Here is a 23,494-nt window from a genome sequence, read left to right as displayed (position 1 = left end):
GGCTCTTGAAACTACTTTTTTCTGATGGCTGGATGAATAGAAACTTTAAAAATGAAAAAGTTCAAGACAAAGTCTCTGGAAATAGATAATATAAAAGAAACAAAAAATTCAGTTGAATTGGGTCTTTACATTAACTACTCCCAGCTCAAGTTAAAATATTTGTCATCTGGAAGTGCTTTTAAAAATTTATAACTAGAATAAAAAAATATATTCATTAGTCCTTTAAGGGCATAGAATAATTTGAATCCGTAATTCATTTATGGATTCAAGTTACTTATACTACTGAGATGTGGTGAATTTAGGTCATTTAATTAGAACCAGAACCAGCCAGGGTCTTTCAGTGGGAAAAATTTACAAGGTTTCAGGCCACATAAGCAAAGGGTGGGGAGTGGGATGTATTCAAAGAAACTACAGCTAGATAGTGTGACATTAACTGAGTGTCAATGTGGGGAAGAAAAATTTTTGCAGTGGAAATTTTTAAGAGCCTTCTGTAGAAGGTCAAGTTGGTTGATGAGATTTGTTGCCAAGCTGTGGGATTCTCAGCAAGGCCTGTGTCCAGGAGAATTTGGCAAGAGGTCAAATATAGTTAGAAAATTAGGTTGGAAAGGACAGCAGGCAAGGCTAGCATTATAACACAATATTTGATAATTTTATTTTGAAGCATCTCAGGTCTGACCTTGATAACTAGTTTAGCTTCAGAGACATTTACAAGACAGAAGAGACATTGACTCTATTCAGCTTCTTTTGCATGAGAAACTCAAGGAAAACTAGAATTTTAAATGGTCATCAAATGTTCAGGACATCATCATCTTGAATGACTCATTGTAGGTAAATGAAATTTTAATTGGGCTTCAGGTTTTCAAGTAACACTTTTTTATTTTAAAAATATGACCTGACCATCTTATTCCCAGGATCCTTTGCAGAATTATCCCAATCTTCTCCTCAGCATCTAATTAATGAGGACAGTAGGAAATTGTAAACTACTGAATTAGAGGAACAGACTTTAAAGCCATATCTTGATGGCATATGTATTTTCCAGTGTTTAATGTATTTAAAGTCTTAATAGATTCTCAGAACCTGAAAGTATCTTCTATAATGTCACCTTCAAAATAAAAAGACTGAAAATATTTCAGATTATCAAACAGTGTTATTTATAGTTGGATATCTCTGCAACTCACTACTAATTGTATTTGTGATTCACACACCCCACCACAGCCAGAAAAGGGAATTCCTAGTTGTACTTACACGTTGCAATTTCCATGCAATATAAATTACTTAGAAAAGTATAGCTAACAATAAATGTGAGCAACCATTATTATGAAGGGGAAAGAAGGAAGACTAGAAATAAACTATTAAAAGACAATCTCTATGTCTTGGTCAGGTTTTCATTTTGAAATGCCTTATATTCATCTCTTTATACTGTTGGAAAGGAGAGAGGAAAACCTGACTGTTGCCATCCCAAGGAAATGATTCCACTGATTTGGCCTATTGAGACTTTCTGTATATAATGAGTAATACAATTATTGATGTTTTTGTATGGCACCCTAGGTGATCAAACACCCTCATGTTAAATATGCAGTGGTGTTGAGGTTTTACATTATTCTTTGAAAGGAAAAACATCTGTTTAACATAGACCAGACATTTGAACAAAACCATCCCAACTTTTATCAAGATCATAAATTAGGTAGAAAGATAAACTCTTCAACAACTAAATAAGCTGAATACATTAAAAGGTTTGGAAGTGCAGAGAAAGGGCCTTGCCATTTTTTCTGAGAGACAAACAAGAGGTTTCAGGTATATGGAGATATATTGCCTTGGCTTTAAATGGTGAGGAAGGATATTTAAAGCAAAGGGAAAAATAGTACAGAAAGACTCAGAGAAAGAGATGGTTCTAGTCTGAGTAATGGTGAGGTTGGATCTCATTAACTGAAACAAGAAAGAAGGACAGAATTTTTGCAGATATGAAGAAATAACTATTCGGGTTGAACAGATTGTCAATGTAGAATTTATCTGTCTTTCTAATTAAACACAATTGAACATAGGTACGTGCTTGTACTTACAAAGTTCTCCCAAAGAACTACTAACATGAATTTAGCTAAACTAATTTTTCATAGATGTGATTTTCCCAAGTTATATAATGAATATATTTCTTACCTAGTTCTAGTTATTCTTCCTCTGAGTTTTTTGACACAATGAGCAACAACTAAACCTGCTAATACCTTTTGTTGTTAAAAAGACAATTTTAGTAGCAGTAGACCTATAGACACTGAGAAATGACTGGTGGCTACCATGGGGGAGGCCTTGGGGTGGGTGGGGAGGGTGAGGGGGATAAAGAGGCACAAAAATTCTCAATCATAATGTGGGTTGGTCACAGGGATGGTAATACAGCATGGGGAATATAGCCAGTGATTCTGTAACATCTTTCTATATTGACTGTACTAGTGGGGGTGAGGGTTTAATAATGTGTATAACTTGAACCACTGTGTTGTATACTTGAAACTAATATAAGATTGTACATCAACTATACTTCAATAAAAACAAAGTTGCAACTGTATTTTTATATATAAAAAAGACAATTTTAGGGAGTGATCAGTCTTCTATCTCATATTAAATAGTTTTCTAAAAAAGCAATAATCCCTGAACATTCTACTTCTAACCCACTTAAAACATTCCTAGAATAGATTTATCTAGAAAGCTTTAGAATTTTTACAGCAAAATAAGTTGGCTAACCCATAAAGCTAAGTTTTTTTGACATTTGCGTGCGATGTCATTTCCATTTTTCCTCTTTAAACCTAAAGCCAAGTGTTTTAGCAGATTTTTAATCCACAGTACTAGCACTACTGATTTTAAATAAAAGGATGAAAATCTGATTTTAATTAAAATTTAACTTACATCCTAGTCTTTATGTTGTTAAATTCCTATTTATATTATGTGATTCACTAAGTATGCACTATTGATATCCTTTTGTGAATAAATTTCTAGTAAAAGCAGAATGTATTTCCAGTAAATATTTAATCTCTTGGGAGATTTATTTTAAGTGGAAAGTATATTAAATTTTGGTAAATTTATTACTAATTGGCTAAGGGGCAGAATATAGATAGAACTTTGAACAATTATGATGACTTGGGTGTGAATTTCCTGTCATTATATTGGAAGTTTTCCACAAACATACTCATTTTCCTTTATGATAAATAAACTCAAATAAAATTATAGTAAAGTATTTGCAGATCCCTCTGTGAATCCAAGAGGTTGCTATTGATTTTTCATCATGAGATTCTTTGACTTATAAGCTATTAGTAGTCTATGAGACGGTTAATTTTTACTCTCATCTGTTAGATACCAGTGAAAATAGATATAGGATGTGCCGCCTATTCTGAACGTGGATATCATTTCAATTAGCATCATTTATCTTCTTTGTTCAGTTCCTCTGGGTAGGATAGTCACCGGACATTCCCATGTATGAAAGAGTTTCATGAAAACTTCTTTCATATATCCTGGGAGACACTGAGTAGGGATAAACTTTTCACCTTGGAGGGAAGAACTCACCCTTGAGTCTTAGGTTTTTTTGCCAAAGGTGCTAGCAAAAATGATGAGTGACAAGTATAGGAAAAACTATGTTCTTCCAGTTAGGAATTTTATTAGATGAAAAGTATCAGAATCTAAGATGACCTCAATATGCCAGCAGAATTTAATAAACTGACATCTTGTAGGAGTGAGTTAGGGATGAATTCCAGCTTTTCACTTGAGTATGAAGACTCAATTCCCCAAGTGTAAAATAAAAGAGAGAATCTAACATCGTTTATTTAACAACGACTCAGGGTTTCCATTGATAGTAAATGCAATATGATGCCTCAGTGCAGTGCTGATATCTAACTATGGAATGTAACCATAGGTAATATTGATAAGCTTTGTATAAAATAAGCAACGTGATATCTTGCTTTACATTGTACTGATCAGCTTTGGGTGCCACCCTTTGAAAGGAATGAGGACTATTCAAATCACATTTTTTAAGAGAATAACCAAGAAAAAACATAACTTTCCTTTATATTTAGCTAAATAAGAAGGTGTTAGATACACCTTGAAAGGTCAGCCAAGCATACTGATCCCCCAGGATGTTAGCACTACATAAAACCAAACCTATTTGATAGTGAATTATGAACTAGGACATTTTACTATTCTCTCCAGGTATTAAATTTTCTAAATTCTGTTTGTTCACAGGAGTCTGAACTTATAGAACTAAGAGAAACTATTGAAATGCTGAAGGCTCAGAACTCTGCTGCCCAGGCAGCCATTCAGGGGGCACTGAATGGGCCAGACCACCCTCCCAAAGGTACATTTGGAAATGTTGCCATTTTTCATCTAATATAATAGGCATTTATTCTATTTGTTAACTATAGAAAAGCTGCTTTTACTCAGTGGTACTGCCTTTTATAATGTCTAAGTTGGTATTAATGCAGTCAGAATTTCAGAATTTAGGAACAGTAACTTTAAAATAATTTCAAATAATTAAAAAAAATTTCAAATAATTTTTAAATGGACCTTAAGGAATTTGCTTCTATAGTTGTGCACACATTTCTCTCCACTTGATTTGGTGAAGGTGGGGTGGAGAGACTGGTTAATATGTTTGTATCTGACTTCAAGTAAAACAAATCCAATAAGGAATATGAAAATCTAGATGTGATACAAAAATAAAATAATCTATATGGAGAAATACAAAGTAGTGGGTATGGGGAACAACTGGTCCTGGGTAGAAGAGGCAGTAAAAAGGTACGCTTCTTATACAGACTTTAAAAACAGTAAGAAAATGGACTAAAAGTTGGTTTCCTTTTTATTATTGCCATGCTTCAACAAGATAAAACAACAAAATAATCTTTTTAATTCGCCACTGAAGAAATGTTCCATATTAATGTCATTGCTTTTTCTTTACATAGGTTGTATTTATTCATGTCCTAACTCTTCAGTGACATTCAATATACTCAGCTCTTTACCAGCCTAAAAATGATATCCTAAATCCTATATGCCCTGTCATCTTTCTTCCCATTTGCATGTGATTTCTGGGAAAGTTTTATGGAGTCATTCAATGTCTTCAGCAGCCAGTCACACTTTAGACTATTATAGTGTGGCTTCTCTTCTCACCACTCAACCAAAGCTGTTCTCTCCAGGATTATATGAGACTATGTCTAGCACAACATTTAAAATTCTTGATATTGAAACAGCATTGGATACTTGAAGCATTCATTTCTTCTAATATTCACAACATTGACATTCATAGTTTTTCTTCTTCTCCTTTGAAATCTCTTTCAAAGTTTCTTCTATAAGTTCACTCATTTGTATCCATTTGTTAAATGTTGATGTTTCTCAGAACCCAGTCCTAAGCTGTCTTCCATTATGATTTTGTACAGTATGATTCTCTTTAGCCTGTCTAAAATTCTATACAAACTTGTCTAGCACTCTAGCTGACATTATCATTTATGTGTTGATAACTGTCAAACATATTTCTCCAGGGCAGGCTCAGTTCTTGAGTCACAGGTGTGAATATCCAGTTGCCAAAGCTGTTGAGTTTAAGGTAACTGAGCTCCAAAGATAATGAAATGTAGTTATCTTTGGAGGTTGGTCACCTATGCTCATCATCTCCAAATTTAACATTGTCATCTTCCCACTCAGACCTGCTTTGCATTCAGTGTCCCTTGCCTCAGTATGTGGCACCATGATCCTTCCATTCAGATAGAAATCTAGGTGTCATTTGTAAATCCTCCTCTCCTCACTCAATAAGTCACCAATTTCTGATGATCCCACTCCCTTAAATATCTCTTGGATCTGTTCTCTTTTCTCTGATTGTACTACCACCATCCCTCATCTCTCCCCTGAACTATGAACTACAAACTTCTAAGGTCTTTCTGGTCCTCATCTTACACTACTTTACACCATTCTTCATGCTGAAACCAGATCAATTGTCTAAGAATACATATCAACAAGTATCTCATTGCCTTAAGGGTGAGATACAAACTCCTTAACAAGACATAATCTCTCTTCTCCAGCTTCATTCATAAAACAAATATTTATTGATTGCCAGTTATGCGGTAGTCATTCTTCCAGACCTTATGTCTTCCCTTTTTGCCACATTGTATATTTCATATTTCAGCTATCTCAAACTTCTACATTGTCAGTAATTCTTTATATATTCTGTTTTTTTTCTGCTTGGACCTTCCTACCCTGTTTGTTCAGCATAAAAATTTTTTGAGACCTTGCAAAAGTTAGCCTAAATATGTCCGCTTAACCCCTAAAGTGAATGAGATTCCCTTTTGATATAGTTTTGGAAATAACTGTGTTTCCACTATCAGAATTCCCAGTATACCTTGGTGCCTTAGTTTACTTAAGGTCTTCCTTTCCTGGTAGATGTTAGAGTGGATTGTGTTTTAAATCTAAGTGGCTATGATGATGCCCTGCCCATAGCAAGGGCTTATTCTAATAAAATAAAAAAGGATAACATAGTTTTAAAAAACCTTTGAATTTACATTTTAGGAAAACAGTTATATAAAGTGAGATCTACTTAAATTAAAGGACAAACTAGTTCTCCAGGGGCTACTTCTGTGAAGAATTTAACAACTTTCCAAGTGAAGGAGTTGATTTATATGCTGCATGGAAAATTACTGCATATTTAAAGCTTATCTTAGAGCTATAATAAAGCAGCTTATGTTCTAAATCTTTATGTTGTAAATAGGTCCAGAAGGGATTTTAAAAGACTTAATCCTTTCTTTGACACAGTACAAATAACTGAAGTAAAACTTTCTGGAAGGATTCCTTCTATCTTAGGCAACAGGTAGCTTAATATATCTCCTGGAATTGAAAAATAAGAATTCCTTTGCTCAGAAATGTGGGAGAAGTGCCTCATATGAACAAAATGATAACAGTTAACATTCAACTTGGTTAAGAAACATTAAAAAATAGTTTCCCAAGATTTAAACCAACAAAAACAAATAGATATAATGGGTTGAGTGTATATCGGATATTTATATTGTTCCTGTCAGATGACACTCACTATTAAGTCTAGTGAACACAAACATGATTATTATATTAACAGTTGAGATTACATGTAAAAAACTAACAGTCAGTTGTTCTAATTATATATCTTTCCATTGGTGGAAATTTGTAAGGTAATTTCCTTACAATTATACAATTTATATGGGCTATAAAGTTCTTTTCTGAAATCACACTGCAGGTGGGTTTTTGAGACCTATAAAATATTTATGTCAGGTAAATTTTTTTTTTGAGAGGACATCTCTCATATTTATTGATCAGATGGTTGTTAACAATAAAATTCTGTATAGGGGACTCAATGCACAATCATTAATCAACCCCAAGCCTAATTCTCAACAGCCTCCAATCTTCTAAAGCATAACAAACAAGTTCTTAGATGGTGAACAAGTTCTTACATAGTGAATACGTTCTTACATGGTGAACAGTGCAAGGGCAGTCATATCACAGAAACTTTCGGTTTTGATCATGCATCATGAACTATAAACAATCAGGTCAAATATGATTATTCATTTGATTTTTATACTTGATTTATATATGAATCCCACATTTCTCCATTATTATTATTATTATTATTATTATTATTATTATTATTTTAAATAAAATGCTGAAGTGGTAGGTAGATGCAAGATAAAGGTAGAAAACATAGTTTAGTGCTGTAAGAGGGCAAATGGAGATGATCAGGTGTGTGCCTATAGTATGTCAGGTAAATTTTTAACGTACAACTTTAAGATGTATATTTGGAGTAGGCACACTTTAATAAACAGTTCAAACTATGGCAAAATCACCAATTTATTAATGTAAGTTTCTATTTTCTTTATATTTGTGCATCACACTTATTAACAAAGTGTAAAAACAGTAGCAGTCCATAATAGAATAAATTTATTCATTCATAAACATTATCTTTGCATCTGCTATGGACTAACCACTCTATTAGATCTTGAAAAACCAAGATTCAAACAAAATACCTCTGTACTAAAGGCTCACAACCCACCACAACAAAAGGTAAATACATATATGTATCTAGAATACAATCATAACTTTATAACAAACATTATTATCATAGGCTGAAAGATAAAGGTAATGGAATATTTTACTTTATTCTGCAAAATGTACTATTGCTTTCAAAGTCACTATCTCTGTGCATAAACATGGAATACTTTTTCATTGAGATCTATCAAGTGTAATTCAACAGAACATGTTTTAAATTGCTTATATTAACAGTAAATATTTTTTTAGGAATGTCAGGTAAACATAATTGTGCTGAATGAATAATGAGAATAAATTTGTTCAACAAGTCCTTATTGATCAGCTACCACATGCCATACTCTGTACAAGGTCTTGAATATATGATGGTAAACAAAATAGACATAGTCTTGGTCTCTGTTAAACTTCTAAACTTTTTTTTTAGTATCATTAATATACACTTACATGAACAACATTGTGGTTACTAGATTCCCCCCATTATCACGTCCCCACCACATTCCATTAAACTTTTAGTCTCAAAGGAAAGCAGAAAAATGCTCCAAGTCCAGTACAACATTCTGGATTTAATAAAAACCCTGGAGTACTTTAACACTTAGTACATCTGCTCTATTCATAAAAGACAATTATTAGGGAAAAATTCTCAAATGCTCTATCTTGTTCACAAAAGCTTATAGTCAACTACAGCAGAAATTTAAAACACAAGTAAATGCCTACACATATTCTTCTATCATTTATTCATATAATTCCCATATTAGTTGATGAAGGGATGCTATGCTTCTGTATATAAACAGATACCTTGATTTAAGTTTGGCATTGGTAATGCTTTTGGCAAGTAAAAACAGTAAATGGTGCCATTGTTATTTTTTAGAAACTTTTAAGAGACCAAAATCTAGGAATTCTGGAAGGGAGCTGTATTTTTTCCCTCCTGTAAAATTTGTCAGTATGGTTATTAACTTAATGGAAAAGTCATACTTATTAATAGGTATATATATGAGTGTAAGGATGGAAATATGTGTGCATATATCACATACCACACATATATCTCATTTATGTTTTGAAAATAATCAGTTACAGTTTCATTGCCACAGATCATTTTATTGTTAAATAAGTCAACTGAAAAACTTTGATTTTATGCTCTTATTTTTGGAAACTTTTTGAAAGCTATGAGTAATTTCTGACATAAGTACCACTAAAATTTTTTGCTTGCCTAATCTATATTGATACCAATTAAATACAGGAATAAATATTGCCTAAAGGCAGACTTGATCTTAAAAATTATTTTATAAATTCCTAGTGTCTCCACTAACTCTTAAGATCAGCTCACTCTAAGCAATAACATTTTAATATCAATTTTAATTTTAGTAACTATAAATATATCTTATAAGTTGATTGTATGGAGTACCTTCAAAAAGTGATTAAATATCATAAACTATCCTCTTCAAAATATCTTATGTAATGAGAAGCATTCCGTGCTTTTTAGAAGTAGAAAGAGGCCTTATTAAGTGGCCATTAACACAGCAGACATTAAAATCAGTCTAGGTCTCAGGTCGATGCCACTGTTTTTCAGCTATTTGAGTATGGGAAAATTGCATTTAGTAATTAAACTAATTTCAATGGTTTGCTCTAAGAATAAGATTAGATAGTCCCAGGGAAGATTAAGGACATAGTAAAAGCTAGCTTTATTATTACCTGCTTCATTATTGTTACTATTATTATCGTTCCAAATTATGGGGTATTATGGAAGAATTATACTGTCTTAAATGTTTTCTGTTTAATTCACGAATGTACCCTGCCTGGATTCTCTCTTGAGAATCCTCCCTTCATTGGCTCTTTGACCTTGGTAGAGTTACTTAACTTCTTTGCACTTCAGTTTTCTCTGGGAATTGAAGTGCTTTAGTGACTACCAAGGTTTGTTTTGGCTCTAACATGGTGTGATCTTTTATGAAATGGAAATTTAATATTTTTGGCCTCGGTAACTTTATTCATAACACAAATATTAAAAAGACAAAATTAAATCTCATGCTCTTATGAGTTTCCATTTATTCCATGGAACTAATCATTTGGAATAAATCATTTTGGAAGAGCTGTTTGATCCAGGTATTCAGTAGAAGTCACTAACACAGCATTTCATTTTTGGACAAAACTCAGAATTCATTAAACCACCATTGCTACAAACAATATGAGATTCCCATTTAATCTTAATGCAGATAACTCAGTTAATTAAAGCAAATCTGGTTGTACTTTATTACAGTTAGAAAACCGAAACTGCATTGAAATGATCCATACAACGCTTTGTTGACTTTTCTTAGAGGACTTCCTCTCAGGAAGCCCAAAGGCCTTGTTTGCTGGACAGGTTCTCTCTTATCAAATGTGTTCCTCCCTATCTGTTGGCAGAGCTCCGCATCAGGAGACAGCATTCCTCCGAAAGTGTTTCCAGTATCAACAGTGCCACGAGCCATTCCAGCATTGGCAGTGGTAACGATGCTGACTCCAAGAAAAAGAAAAAGAAAAACTGGGTAAGCCACCACCTCCCATCTAATCCTGAAGCTCATTATTGCACAGTGAGTCAGGCTTTCTCCTTCTGGGCATCAGAGATCTGCAGCTGTTTGCAGAGAGTCTCATCCAAGTGAGTGGCACCTCAGATACCGCACTCATTGCCAAAATGAGGGTGGCACGGAGCTGGAGAGCACGTTTTAGAGTTGGGACAAATCTTGCGTTTGAATTCCAGCTCTGTCACTCAGTGCTTGGATCCTGGGTGGGTTACTTCACCTTCTCTGGAAGGGGTGAGGAGGCAGGGGCGCTAAACTTCTCATCTGTAAAAATTGAGTAATTAATGCTAACTTTATAGAGTTGTACAGATAAGATAATATTTGTTAATAAAGGGCTTAGAGCAGGGGTTTATGCAGAACAAAAAGATATGATAATGGTGATGGTGTGGTGGTGATGGCAGTAAAGTGGAGGAAGTTAGGAAGAAATGAGTTAAAGGGAAAGAAGAGACCTTGAGAGCTTCCCACCCCCTCACATCAAGGGGGTTTACAGTGTGAGTAAAACTCCACCTCATAAGAAATCAACTAGATTAGTGTTGGCTGTATTTTTTTTAACCAAGAGATTACAGCAGAAATATAGAAATGTACTTTAATGGAATTATGCTTTAAGTTTGCTAAAAATATAGTCTATTATAATATGAAGCAATTGCATGAAAAAAAATGAAGGACGATGCTATCGCTGCAACATTTTAAAAAACAATGAAGCAAAAAATTCATTTTAATACCATGAAACAAAGGTAGATTTTAAATAAGTAGAACTCTTGATGAAATGCAAAACACAGCTATCAGAGGATTTTACCAGAGTGCCTTCTATAAATAATGAAATAAATATTTTTTTGTTTTAAAAAAATGTTTATACAGGTAATATTTTAACATACTGATCAGCCTTCATTCCCTTGATTTGTAATTCCACACTCTTTCATGTTTCTGCAAGGTGAACTCTAGAGGAAGTGAGGTGAATATAAACCATGGACAATTTGGCATGCATCTCTAAAAAATACCCTACCTTGGCATGAATGCTATTCATTTTGGCAGTAGGCTTTTATACCTTTTAAAAACAGATTACCTTGTATGTCTTTTCTTTGTCTTTTTTCATTTTAATCTCAAATTTTAAAGAGAAGTAAAACCACTTTCTGAACAGAGCGGTAGGGGATGCCAATTCTGCTTTTGAATAGTACGGGAATTGAACATTTGAATGGAAAATCACAATTAATGAAGTGTTAGGTGAATTTTATTTCATTTTGCTTTTTAAGTTCACACTGTCAGCAGGACATGACTTGATTGCAGCGCTAAAGTGGCCGTTTAAAACAAACTGCCTTGAAGAGAGGGGCGTTGGATGTGGAGATCCCTTCAAGGCACTTGGTTTTAAAGGAGCGCTCTGGCAGCCATCCCTTGACCCTGCGCTGTTTAAAAAAGCCTTCCATGTTTGCGCTGCGCTGGATTAATACAAGAGTAAAACAAAGACACAGAACCCGGTATCGTTTTAGAGACACTGCTGCGACTGTTAATACTCCGCTTGTACTACTGACCCAGGCAGTGGCTAGGACGGCGCCTGCGCACTAACGCCCCGAAGCAGTGCCCCCTGTGCCAACAGACGGGAAAGGTAATTTCTGCCCTCCTTTCAGCTGAGAAGCTCCTTCAAGCAAGCCTTCGGCAAGAAGAAGTCCACCAAGCCTCCTTCCTCCCATTCGGACATTGAGGAGCTCACCGACTCGTCGCTGCCCGCGTCCCCCAAGCTGCCCCACCGCGCGGGCGACTGCGGCGCGGCCGCCCTGAAGCCCTCGCAGTCGGCCTCGGCGTGAGTCCCCCGACAGGGTCTTTGGGGGCGGCTTCGGGCCGTGCCCGCGCTCTATTCCGCATGGAGTCAGGTTGTGTTTTCGCAGCTGCCACGCCATCCGTACCGTCCGTCCTCTCCAGACCTTCCTTTGACGGCTGGATGGCTTTGGGTTCTCGTTCATTTTTCGTGTATTGGAAGTTGAACGTTTCTTGATCTCGTTCTCCACTTTTCTGAGTCATAATCCTCACTTCTTTCCACTTGCATTTGTCCATGTACCTACCTAACTGTGCAGGTCACCCCTTGTCTGGCCACCAAAGAAACGGCAAAATGGCCCTGTGATCTACAAGCACAGATCCCGGTAAAGTGGAGTGTGATGCATGAGAACTGCAGGACGCAGGCTCTAACCGCAGCAGTTGTTTGCTTCCGCCTTTTCTAAAACGACCCGCATGCATTTCAACAATAAAAACCTCTTTTGTCTGTTTCTGAAGTAAAATTTGGTTTTCTAAAATCAAGCTGCAACCCAGGTTTCTCTAATCCTATTAGGTAACCTAGCATAGCGTTTGATGGTAGCTCACTATTTAATGTTCGAGAGAAAATAAAACTTCTAGAATGTAGAAACATGTACTCTGATGCAATCACTCCTTTGCATGCCCCTGACAACGAGCCTAGAACTGTCAAATGGACACTAATAGGACCATTTGAGACACTTGTACATCCTATATAATTTCACGACTTATATAGGAAGGAAGAACGAAGCACTATTATTTTGTGACCAACAACCTAGTCCTCACATTTTAAATGGAAAAGATATTAGGTAGAGTAAAAGAAATTATTTCGATATGTTTCCTACAAGCCTATCCACAAAACAACAACAAAAATAAGGATATAATCCATATGACCTTCAAACATCCCTCAACTAGCCTGCTTGTATGAGTTGGAAACTGTCATTTAGCTTCATTAGCTTTGATCTCCTGATTCAGCTGAGCCTACCAGGAGGATTATACAACTCTCATCCATTATTTAAATGTCCAAAACTGATCTCTCTGATTTATTTCCTACAATGTTTATATTGACTTTTCATGGTAACTTGAAGACAGTGTTGTGGCAAATGTTATTCTTTACACAGTTTTACAGAAGAAAAAAATCAGCATTTAAAGGACATCATAACTTAACTTTTAAAAAAAGAGTATTTCCACTGTTGCAAATAGAGATTTAAATCCCTCACAAAAATAGCAGAATAAGTAGTGATACTATTACCCTTCTGTCCCATGAATATAAGCAACAAGCAAATTTTGAGGATCATTTTTTATTCTGTAATAGGAGATTATTTTTGAACTTCAGAAAATAGGAAGAAAAGATTTAAAGGAAGAGTAGCTATTTTCAGTTTGAACTTATGAATGTATTATTATTTGTAAAATTCTTTCTCCTTTTCTCTAAGGTTTTGCCAACAGCAAATAACTTCTGCACCTGCTGGATAATACTGCAGTTGCAGTGCAGTCTTTAAAAGAAACATTGCTTTTCCTGATCCTTGGGCCTCCCCAACCACTGATTTTGTGTTTTTTTCCTTCTTCAGAATCTGTGAATGCACAGAGGCTGAGGCAGAGATAATTCTGCAGCTGAAGAGCGAGCTCAGAGAAAAGGAATTAAAATTAACAGATATTCGGCTGGAGGCCCTCAGTTCTGCTCACCATCTTGACCAGATCCGGGAAGCCATGAACCGGATGCAGGTCAGTGCCAAAACACCTTCAAAAAGCAAACAGGAGAGATTAGAAATGCTGCCTATTTTCTTCTTGGTTATGATAAAAACAAATTTCACCTTGAAACCTACTGTGGAAATGTACTCTGTTTATTCAGTCTTTGCAACTCATACTTAATACCAGATGGAGAATTTTGTCAAATCCAGGGTTGGAAGTGGGAGTGCGAATGGGTCAGTCACACTCAGAGACCATGCCAGACGCTTGTCCGAGGGATAGAATTCCCTTGAGAGCTGTTTTTAGAGAAGCTGCTACAATCCTGGCTGTTTCCCTTTTCCATGATTTACCTTCATGTTGTCTTTTTTCCTGTTCTTTTGCAATCTGACTTTGAATTACCTTTACCTATTTTCTACTGAAAAACAAAAGTAATGAGGAAACTACAGAAATTTAACACAAGCTTTCTAAATATGAAAGTGCAAGTGATATAGAATGCCATCTGTAAAAGTAAATTTTTTTGTATTTTGGGGAAGCATCTGAAGGCTAAATTCAGAACCAGTCTGTGCTCAGACTAAGTTTTCATTTTATTATGGTAAACCAGCAGTCACTTGCTACCACAGATGACGGAAGTAAGAAAAGCTCGTTGCTGAGCAGATTCATCTGCCACCATGTATACTCATCAAAAGGCTTTTGTTGTTTTCTGAGCTTAGTGCCCCATTTTTGAAGGAACGAAAACTTTGTCAGATGTTAGCTAGGATTCTGAGGTAATTTTAAACCATATTATTTGTATTGTTTTTGTTTTACTCTGGTTTTAAACTCTCCATGAATTAAATATGGCATTATTTGCCTTTGAGATTTTAACAGTACTTTAAAAATGAATAATGTTAAGAACTCTTCAATTATATTACACTTATTTCAAATGAGAACAAGTTCTGGAAACCTTCTCAAACATATATCTAAAAATAAATATAAAAAATTCCTATGTTGATTGTGCCTGTGTTTTGTAAATACATGAAAATATGTATGTGAGAGAAACCTAACCTTCGGACAGTGTCTGCCATGGTCTATGAGTGTGACTGAAAATATGTATGTATAAAGAAAAGGTTAAGTTTCCTTTTTTGGAAAGAAATCCTGTTCTCATAATTTATATTGTTTATTTCATACATCACCACATGTTTTGTTTAATAAACAAAATAATGAACTCTGGATAAAAAAGTTGGTACCATTTTTCTCACTCAAACAATCCAAACATGGATGTTTTTTCATGTTTTCCATCTTCCTGACAGAATGAAATTGAAATACTGAAGGCTGAAAATGACCGTTTGAAGGCAGAGACTGGTAACACAGCTAAGCCAGCTCGGCCACCATCAGAGTCCTCAGGCAGCACTTCCTCCTCACCCTCTCGGCAGTCTTTGGGACTTTCTCTCAACAATCTGAACATCACAGAGTCTGTTACCTCAGGTAATTTGGCACACCTGCCTGTGAACCCAAGCATGCCTATAACCTAATAGGGGGACGCCGGGGGCCCTCGAGTCTGGAGAATCTTAGCCACTACTGCTTTCACCCATACTCTCTTCACAATGCTAACACTCTCTTTCTCAGAAATAGCCCTCTTCTCTTAAAAATGTATTCTAAATGTTACTAAAAGAACATTTTCTGAGAAAGAGTGACAGACTTAGAGATACGGTTTTTGTAACTTCTTAAAACATTACTTGTGCTTGAGAAGTTCTTCCTCCATGATAACAAATGAAGACGTAATATTCTCAGTGATGACCACTAGTACTCATGCAATTTTATAGTGTTTCAAATGTACGGTCCCATTTACACGTGTATCAGGACCCATCCCTAAATGTGACTCAGTGGTCCTGCATGTTTCCCAGAGACCAGAGAGAACATACTGCCCCTGCATCACCCAGTCTGCAGTTCTATTAAATTTTTAACAAACAAAATGAACACACTTGACTGTTATTATATTCAGTGGTATACTAATGATGGAACAGGGGTACGGTTTTATTCAATTGCGAATAGAATCGTATGACATAATGTTGTCTTAGTATCTGATTAGTGTTCAATTGTAAGTATAGCTGCTCCCACGGTTTTGAATCATTTTAGGTATATAAGATTTAGTTAAGGGAAGATTTACGGAAGGCTCTGTGGTAATTACAAGGCATAGCCACCAGATGACGCTAGGAAACCAATAATACACGTTACTGGTAACTAGATTCCGTTATAAAACTACGAAACTTCACAGCTTGCCTTAAGCTACGCTAAAATATGATGATGAAGATGAAAATGAAGAAGAGAAAGAGACACAGCATGCTAATATTGATGACATTTTAATAAATTACATCTATTCTAAAAAAGTCAAAAATTATAAATTCTACTATTATATCTGTCTTTCATAATGTGAAATGAATGGACCAAATGTATACTTGCTTTCTTCTTATAAAAGACAAGTAGGAACTCCCTGAAACTCAGTAAAATAATGTTTATAACATTTAACAGGGTTTGGGGAGGGAAATGAGTTCTGAGAATAAGCATCAAGTAAAACAAGTATTAGTAGCTAAGAAAAAACAGAGAGATCATCATTAAAAAAACATGAATTATTAGGTAAAATAAAACTATGAAAATATGGTAAAAACTTGAATGTGTAAATTGTCTAAGGTGTACCATCTCCACTCTTCAAAAGATGCTGTAAGAAAAAAAAATTCTTTAAATGTATGAAGTCTGAGACTCATAAGCGATAACCTGTATCTTGGCTTGTCGGCGATGAATCTGGTAATGCAATGTGGTGCCAGCCCCTAAGGGGGGCCTGACTGTCCTGGGCATGACGCCTGAGAAAGGACAAGGCCTGGGGCATCTTGCAGGATGGCTTAATAGAAGGATTTTACTGCTTGTTATATGATTTTGTTTTATCTTACGAAAATATGATAAGGTTTGAAGGAGGCAAGGCTGGTACTGAAGGTAGTTTAGAAACAACAGCCAAATAAGATGAAACTAAAATTCGTATCTAGGAAAGACTAGAACTCATAAAGATAAACATAAAATCAAAGAAATCAAATTTACCATTTCTGTGTTCATTGGCCTGAACATACTGATGGCCGTTATTCAGAATTTAGGCAACTGGGGGGTAGAGAGGGGGTGATTTTTTTTTCCAAAAATGTACTTTTTAATTACTCATCTCATCATTTATTTTTAGTTGTCTATTACTTTATTTCCTTAATTATTTTTCAATACTAATGCTTGTGTCCAAACTAACAAAAAAAGTTTACATGACTAGGATGCTGCTTTTATTGCTTTCACTCTGTTTAGTGGGTTCAAAATTAGTAATCAAAAGTGCCTTTGTGCTGGGGCTTTTTGAAGGATAACTTTTAGGTTTCATGATTATTTCTTAAAAGGGGAAAGAAGTAAGCAAGAGAGGATAATTGAAAAATGTCCAGTTCCTAAAACATCATGTCCCGTACATCCACTAAAGACAGAAGTTTGAAAAGCCTTCAGTTTTTTGTTAGAATTTCACATGAATATAACCAGAATGGCAAATCTTATTACTGTCCCTTAAAATGTTGGCGTAGGACCATAACTTAATTTCCTTAATAAAACCACAAAGAACGCTTACCTCACACTGGCTGTTTCTTCTTTTTTCCTTGGAGTTCTTTCTTCAGGTGATCATCCTGTGAATGTACTGGAAACAGACCCAGAGTGAGTCGTAATGCAGGGGTCCCACTGGTAATAGGAGTAGAACACGCAGAGAAAAGGAATAATGAATGGTTAGAACAGCTGATCCTACTAGAACACTGAGGATGAATGCCTGTTTCCCCTGAGGCTCTCAGGAACCCTATGAAGCAGATGCCGTATGAAGCTCTTTTTACAAATGAGGAAACCAAGACTTAGCAAAGTGACTACAATAATTGTTTCAAGATCGTGCAACTAGTGAATGGCAGTGTTAATATTTAAACCCAGGTCTGGATGAGTACAGCTCCTGAACTTTTAACTATTATATTAATTTCCTGTAAGTTGCCACATATGCAAAAACCAAGAATAACCATTCATTCACTTATTGGTAAATATCCACCCCACTGCTGTCAGGAGATACTTTAAGTACAGTTTTTGAGAGTAAACATGCCATGAAATGAGTAACATGTTTTAAGGCAAACTTGAGCAGATAAGAGGTTCAGAAATCAGATTAAACTCCTTGCAATGGATGCCTAGGCTCTACATGATCTGGCCCGTACCTACTTCAACCTCGCTGTATACTGCTCCGCTTTCTCCCCTTGTTCTCCACGCTCCTGCCACCATATCTGTTCCTTGAACACAACTAGGTCTTTCATCAAGTCTTTGCATTTGTTCTTGTTGACCAGCCTCTTTTCCTGGGTCTTCATTTCCTTGCATAGCACTTATCAGCCTCCTGCTCTTAATCTCTAAATACCACCTCCACAAGGAAGCCTTCTGGGATGACCTGTCTAGAGCAGGGTCCCTGCATTTCCTCCGTTTCAGTGCCCTGTGCCCTTTATTTCTTGCATCTAACACATTCTGAAATTACTTTGTTGAGACTGCATATTCCAAAGGAGCAGGGAATTCATTTTTCTTCTCGTCTCGGTTTTTACTCCTAAAGCTCAACACAGTTCCTGGTATCTTTTATGCTTAATAAATACTGCTGAATATTTATGAACATTCATGAATAATTGAACAAAGTACTAAAAGGTAATTTGGTCATGAACTACAAGAAATTTAGATGTGAACAACCATCAGCAAGCCACTCTAAACTTCTGAGAAAAGGAGAAAGAGAATTAAAATGACACTTAAGGAAGAGTTTTATCTTTGACTGGGATAGGCAAAAGGTGAGACACTGTGAGGATGTTAATCTGGTAAAATAATTAAATCCCAGTAAGGGAGATTCTCTTTGACAATTTAAAATATTCTAGTAAAAAATCTTCATATTCCTCAAAGTCTGAATGTTGTTTTTTTTTATTGTTATGGTCTTAAGGCATTTTTTTAACTCCTTCCTTTGCAGAATTGCATATTCCTAATTATCAAGATAATAGAATCATTCCATTTTCAGAAGCCATTTGATTAAATTATTATTTCTATAATGGTACGTCACAGCCCCTGTCTCTATAAATTTACAGTCAGAGCAGTTGGGTCCTCATGTTATCAGGGAAATGTGCTCTTCCGCATGTAACTGAGTGTCCTTTGTCCACAAAACACTATCTTCAGATTAAACTGGCTCTATAATAGTATCATTGTCAAATGAAAGTATGTATTTGGTATAGTTTGCCTAATAATGATCAAAACTGGGCATGAATCTCATAATGTATTTTGAAAAGTAATCTTTAATCACATTTAAAGAGTGGTTTTTTAAAGGTTAGCTAGCTTTATCATGCTTCTGTAAGTCTTAACTGATTTCTAGAAATGCTATTTTGGTTTTGAAACTCTAAGCCTAAAGGGTCCAGGAGAGTAATAATTAAAATATTTCTGTAGGGAAGTATGCCATGGGTGAAATTTAGTAACAGTACTTAGTTATAGATATAAGGTAAGCAGTAATATAGCATGATATGTGCCAAATGCTTGAAAATAATTTCAGTTGACAGTCAATCTCAGCACCTTTGCATTCATAAATTACCTGGGTGTAAAGCCTGGATATTTTAAGTTGCATAGAAAAATGAAATTGCTTTTCTGTGTGTCATGGTTATAACTGTAGCTGACTATTACTCAAGTGTTATTCAGACCTTGCATAATAGAAAAATAAACCCCTTATTTCCTCATCTTGAGGCAATAAACCAACACTTGGGTGAAGGTCTCTGGAAGCAGAAGTAAGTTCTTAGATTGAAACTTTAACCCAACCCCAGTAATTTATCTTTGGAAAGATGAGGTTTTTCAAACTTGTTAGGCTAGAATGGGAAGAAAGAAGGCTAAACATTCCCATTGAAAGATACAACACCATGAGGGAGAAAAAAATTCAGTACACAAATTCTAGCTAATTGGACTCTATTGTGTGTATCTTTGAAAATTTGGTAGATATTTTGCTAGATGATGCCGGTGACACAGCTGGACATAAAGATGGCCGCAGTGTGAAGATCATAGTCTCCATAAGCAAGGGCTACGGTCGAGCAAAGGTATTTCTTTAATCTTAAATTCTTTATTACTAAGGATAATAATAGCCATGAATCAGTTGAATTTTATATTTGAATATTTGTCCTAATATCCTATCGGCATTGTTTGTCTTGGCATTTGCATAATATGTTCAATAGTAGGGACTTAAAAGAAACGACTTCATATAGGTAGAAATATGTGTCAGTAGAACATGTTCATCCACTGAAAATAATATCATTACCAGCCACCCTCATTTCTAAAACTTAATAAAAAAAAGACGTCGCTTTCTTTGACATAAACATCTCATCTAACATATTCTTTGAGTGTCACGTGTAGAATACAGGGGATATGATGTGTAGTAACATGTTGCTAGAGTTGACAATTCAGTCTTTGAACAAAGAGAGGGTGTAATTTGAATATTCTAGACAATGAAAAGACATATGCTACTGAGCTCAGTATGACAAGTTCCATTGAGGCTACCTGTGTGTATCGTTTGAAAGTGTTAGCCAAGGCAAGTACTTCAATTTTTCTGGAATCAAATGCTGCCTTCAAATTAGCAATGCCATTCTGACTCTGGCCCTTTCTTATAACTGAAAATATTATTTCAAGCTGAATTTATAGTTGAGTGAGCAAGAATATAAATCCGAGTATTAAGAGATTTTTCTGTCAAAAAAGTCCTTTAGACTTTTTAAATATTTGAAGAATTTGTTTGGAGAGTGAGATAGCTATTGTGAATTTTTACACTGAGCAAATAATATTCCAAGAAATTCAACACCATAAGCTTTCAGCTTGAGTTGCAGATTTGTGCCTGATTTTCCAAGTGGGTCTTTATGAGAAAGACTGTAATAGTCTCAGCAAAGCTTAAAACTATCTCTAATTTAAAAGCAGCTGCTTAGGCAGCATTGTGTGAGTGTCTGTTTTGATTGGGTTACAAACAATAACACTAGAAAACAAGTGTTCTTTTTCAAAATAATTCTAAAAGGTGTTTTTGAACATTGAAAGCAGTTTTCTTCATCTTCTTGGGCTGCCATTACGAAATACAATAGATTGGGTAACTGAAACAACAGAAATTTACTTTCTCACAGTTATGAAGTCTCAGATCAAGGTGACAGTTGATTGGTTCCTGGTGAGGGCTCTCTCCTTGGGTTGTAGGCAACTGCCTTCCTGCTCTGTCCTCACGTGGCCTTTCCTGGGTATGTGTATCTGGGGAGAGAGAGATTCCTCTTTCTTTCCTCCCCTACTTATAAAGCCACTAATTTCATCATGAGAGTCCCACTCTAATAACTTAATCTAACTCTAATTATCTCCTAAAGGCCCCATTTCCAAATGCCATCATATTGAGGGTTGTGGTTTTAATCTCTGGATTTTGGAAAGATACAAGCATTCGGTCCACAACAGTAGCAAAAAAAAAAATCACAATGGTTTTGCTATGAATTCCTCAACTTTTTCTGAAAAAGGTAATGGCTTCTAATCAGATTATATCTAAATGACGGTGATTATCATTTATTCTTATAGAGTTAAATATTACAGATAAAGAAATTGAGGCTCTAAGACAGTTAAGTGACTTACCTGGGGTCACATTTTTTATTAGGAAGTAGACATCGTGTGTTGTATAATCCAAATCTTCTGATACCTGACTCAGTTGTTATTCTACCACCTCTTAAAGACCACGCAGTTGGTGACTAGAACCAGGATTGTAATTATTTGTTTTGCCAAAGGATTCTTTGCTGTACAAAATGAGTCCCATATAGGATTCCCTGGCAAGTTCTTTTAAGTAGTGAATTTTCTGATAAATTCAAAATGGAACCTGTTTTGTAAATAAGTAATACCATACTACCATGGATAACTTGTTCTTTAAAGCTGGATTGGATTTTAGAGATAGGTTTAAATAAATAAGTGAAAAAACTGAATTTGGGGCAATAATGTTCAGATCACAAAAATAGTAAAATGAAGTTCTTAGGACTCTACTCCATGTCTATCACCATTCATCTCCTGCAAAGCTGCTCCTCTTCAGGAAAGCCCCCCCCCCCTGCATTAAAATGGCAGACTATTCCCACCTAGCCCTTTCTCCCCTGCTCCACTTCATCTAATCTCTTGTGTTTTCACTGGCATTTCTGTTGATATTACTGTTTATTTGGTTGGTTGGTCGGTTAGTTTGTTGGGGTATGTTTTGTTTTATATAGTCCACTGTGTGTGTTTATTCCTATAAAACCCATAGGCTTAATAAATAGTTTAGCCTTAATCACTACTACATTAGTACATTTTAGCAGAAAATGTAGTAACAATGAAGACACATAGGAGGATTTCATCTTGTTTTATTTTGTTTTTATTTAGGATCAGAAATCTCAGGCATATTTGATAGGATCCATTGGTGTTAGTGGAAAAACCAAGTGGGATGTCTTAGATGGTGTAATTAGACGTCTCTTTAAGGTAAGTTGTGCAACTTATCCTGATACTGATTTTAAATGTTTCATTTTAGATGCTTCCCTTAGCTTTAATAGCATAAACCTGTCTGTGTTTGTCTCCTCCATTTCAAATATTATGGAAAGCTTTCTCTGTTTGTGCTGTTTGGTGACAGTCATTCTTATATTACCCATTCGAAAATTCTTGACAGCTAGCTTCATGTCCCCATGAATTTTGTATTTGTTGTAGATGAGTTGAACCTCTGTTTTGACTTTCCTTTTTATGTGTATCATTTTAGGAATATGTATTCCGAATTGATACATCCACTAGCCTTGGTCTGACCTCTGACTGTATTGTTAGCTACTGTATAGGGGATTTAATTAGATCCCATAGCCTAGAAGTGCCTGAACTGCTGCCTTGCGGATACCTTGTTGGAGATAATAACATCATCACTGTGAACCTGAAAGGTAAAAATGTAAAAGAAAGGACACTTGTATTTTCTTAGCAATAGTTCTTTTCTTTCTTCTTCCTTTCCCTTCTCTTTTTTTTTTTTGCAGTTTTCCTTCAAATTGTCATATTCAGAAACTATGTTAACTACTTTGAATGTTTTGGTATAAAATAAGCCATATTTATTTTTAAAACACTAAAATCCTTCTAAAAACACTGAAATACAAGTAAATGGAATTCTTTGAGTTCTGGGACGTAAAACTTAAAATGTAATTTTGAAGTTTCTCCAAGACTCACAAAAAAGGAACATGATTTAGGGACTTTTAAATGTCTAGCATTTCTACATTATTATCTTTCATTTAGAGGGGATTCAAAAAGTATATTGTATATTACAAAATAATATATTCACTGTATCTTTGACTCTACAATATGTGTGCCCAATAAATATTCACTGGTGATAGAGAATAGAAGTTAACAATCACGAATAAGAATGCTGTTTGCTTTGGATGGTGTGATTA

General features: G+C 35.3%; 1 protein-coding gene across 1 annotated transcript in view; it reads left to right on the top strand.

Annotated features, from left to right (window-relative positions):
- The window catches only part of NAV3 (neuron navigator 3), a 376,755-nt gene that overhangs the window by 328,657 nt on the left and 24,604 nt on the right, over positions 1–23,494 (top strand). The window contains 8 exon segments of the mRNA XM_073214824.1: positions 4,219–4,330; positions 10,417–10,538; positions 12,194–12,366; positions 13,919–14,072; positions 15,323–15,497; positions 20,052–20,149; positions 22,461–22,556; positions 22,828–22,996. Coding sequence (XP_073070925.1) covers positions 4,219–4,330; positions 10,417–10,538; positions 12,194–12,366; positions 13,919–14,072; positions 15,323–15,497; positions 20,052–20,149; positions 22,461–22,556; positions 22,828–22,996 — 1,099 coding nt within the window.

The sequence above is a fragment of the Manis javanica genome, chromosome 10, assembly GCF_040802235.1.
Source record: "Manis javanica isolate MJ-LG chromosome 10, MJ_LKY, whole genome shotgun sequence".
Classification (NCBI taxonomy): Eukaryota; Metazoa; Chordata; class Mammalia; order Pholidota; family Manidae; genus Manis; species Manis javanica.
Note: the sequence above shows the minus strand (reverse complement) of the source record. Positions and strands in the feature narration are given on the sequence as shown.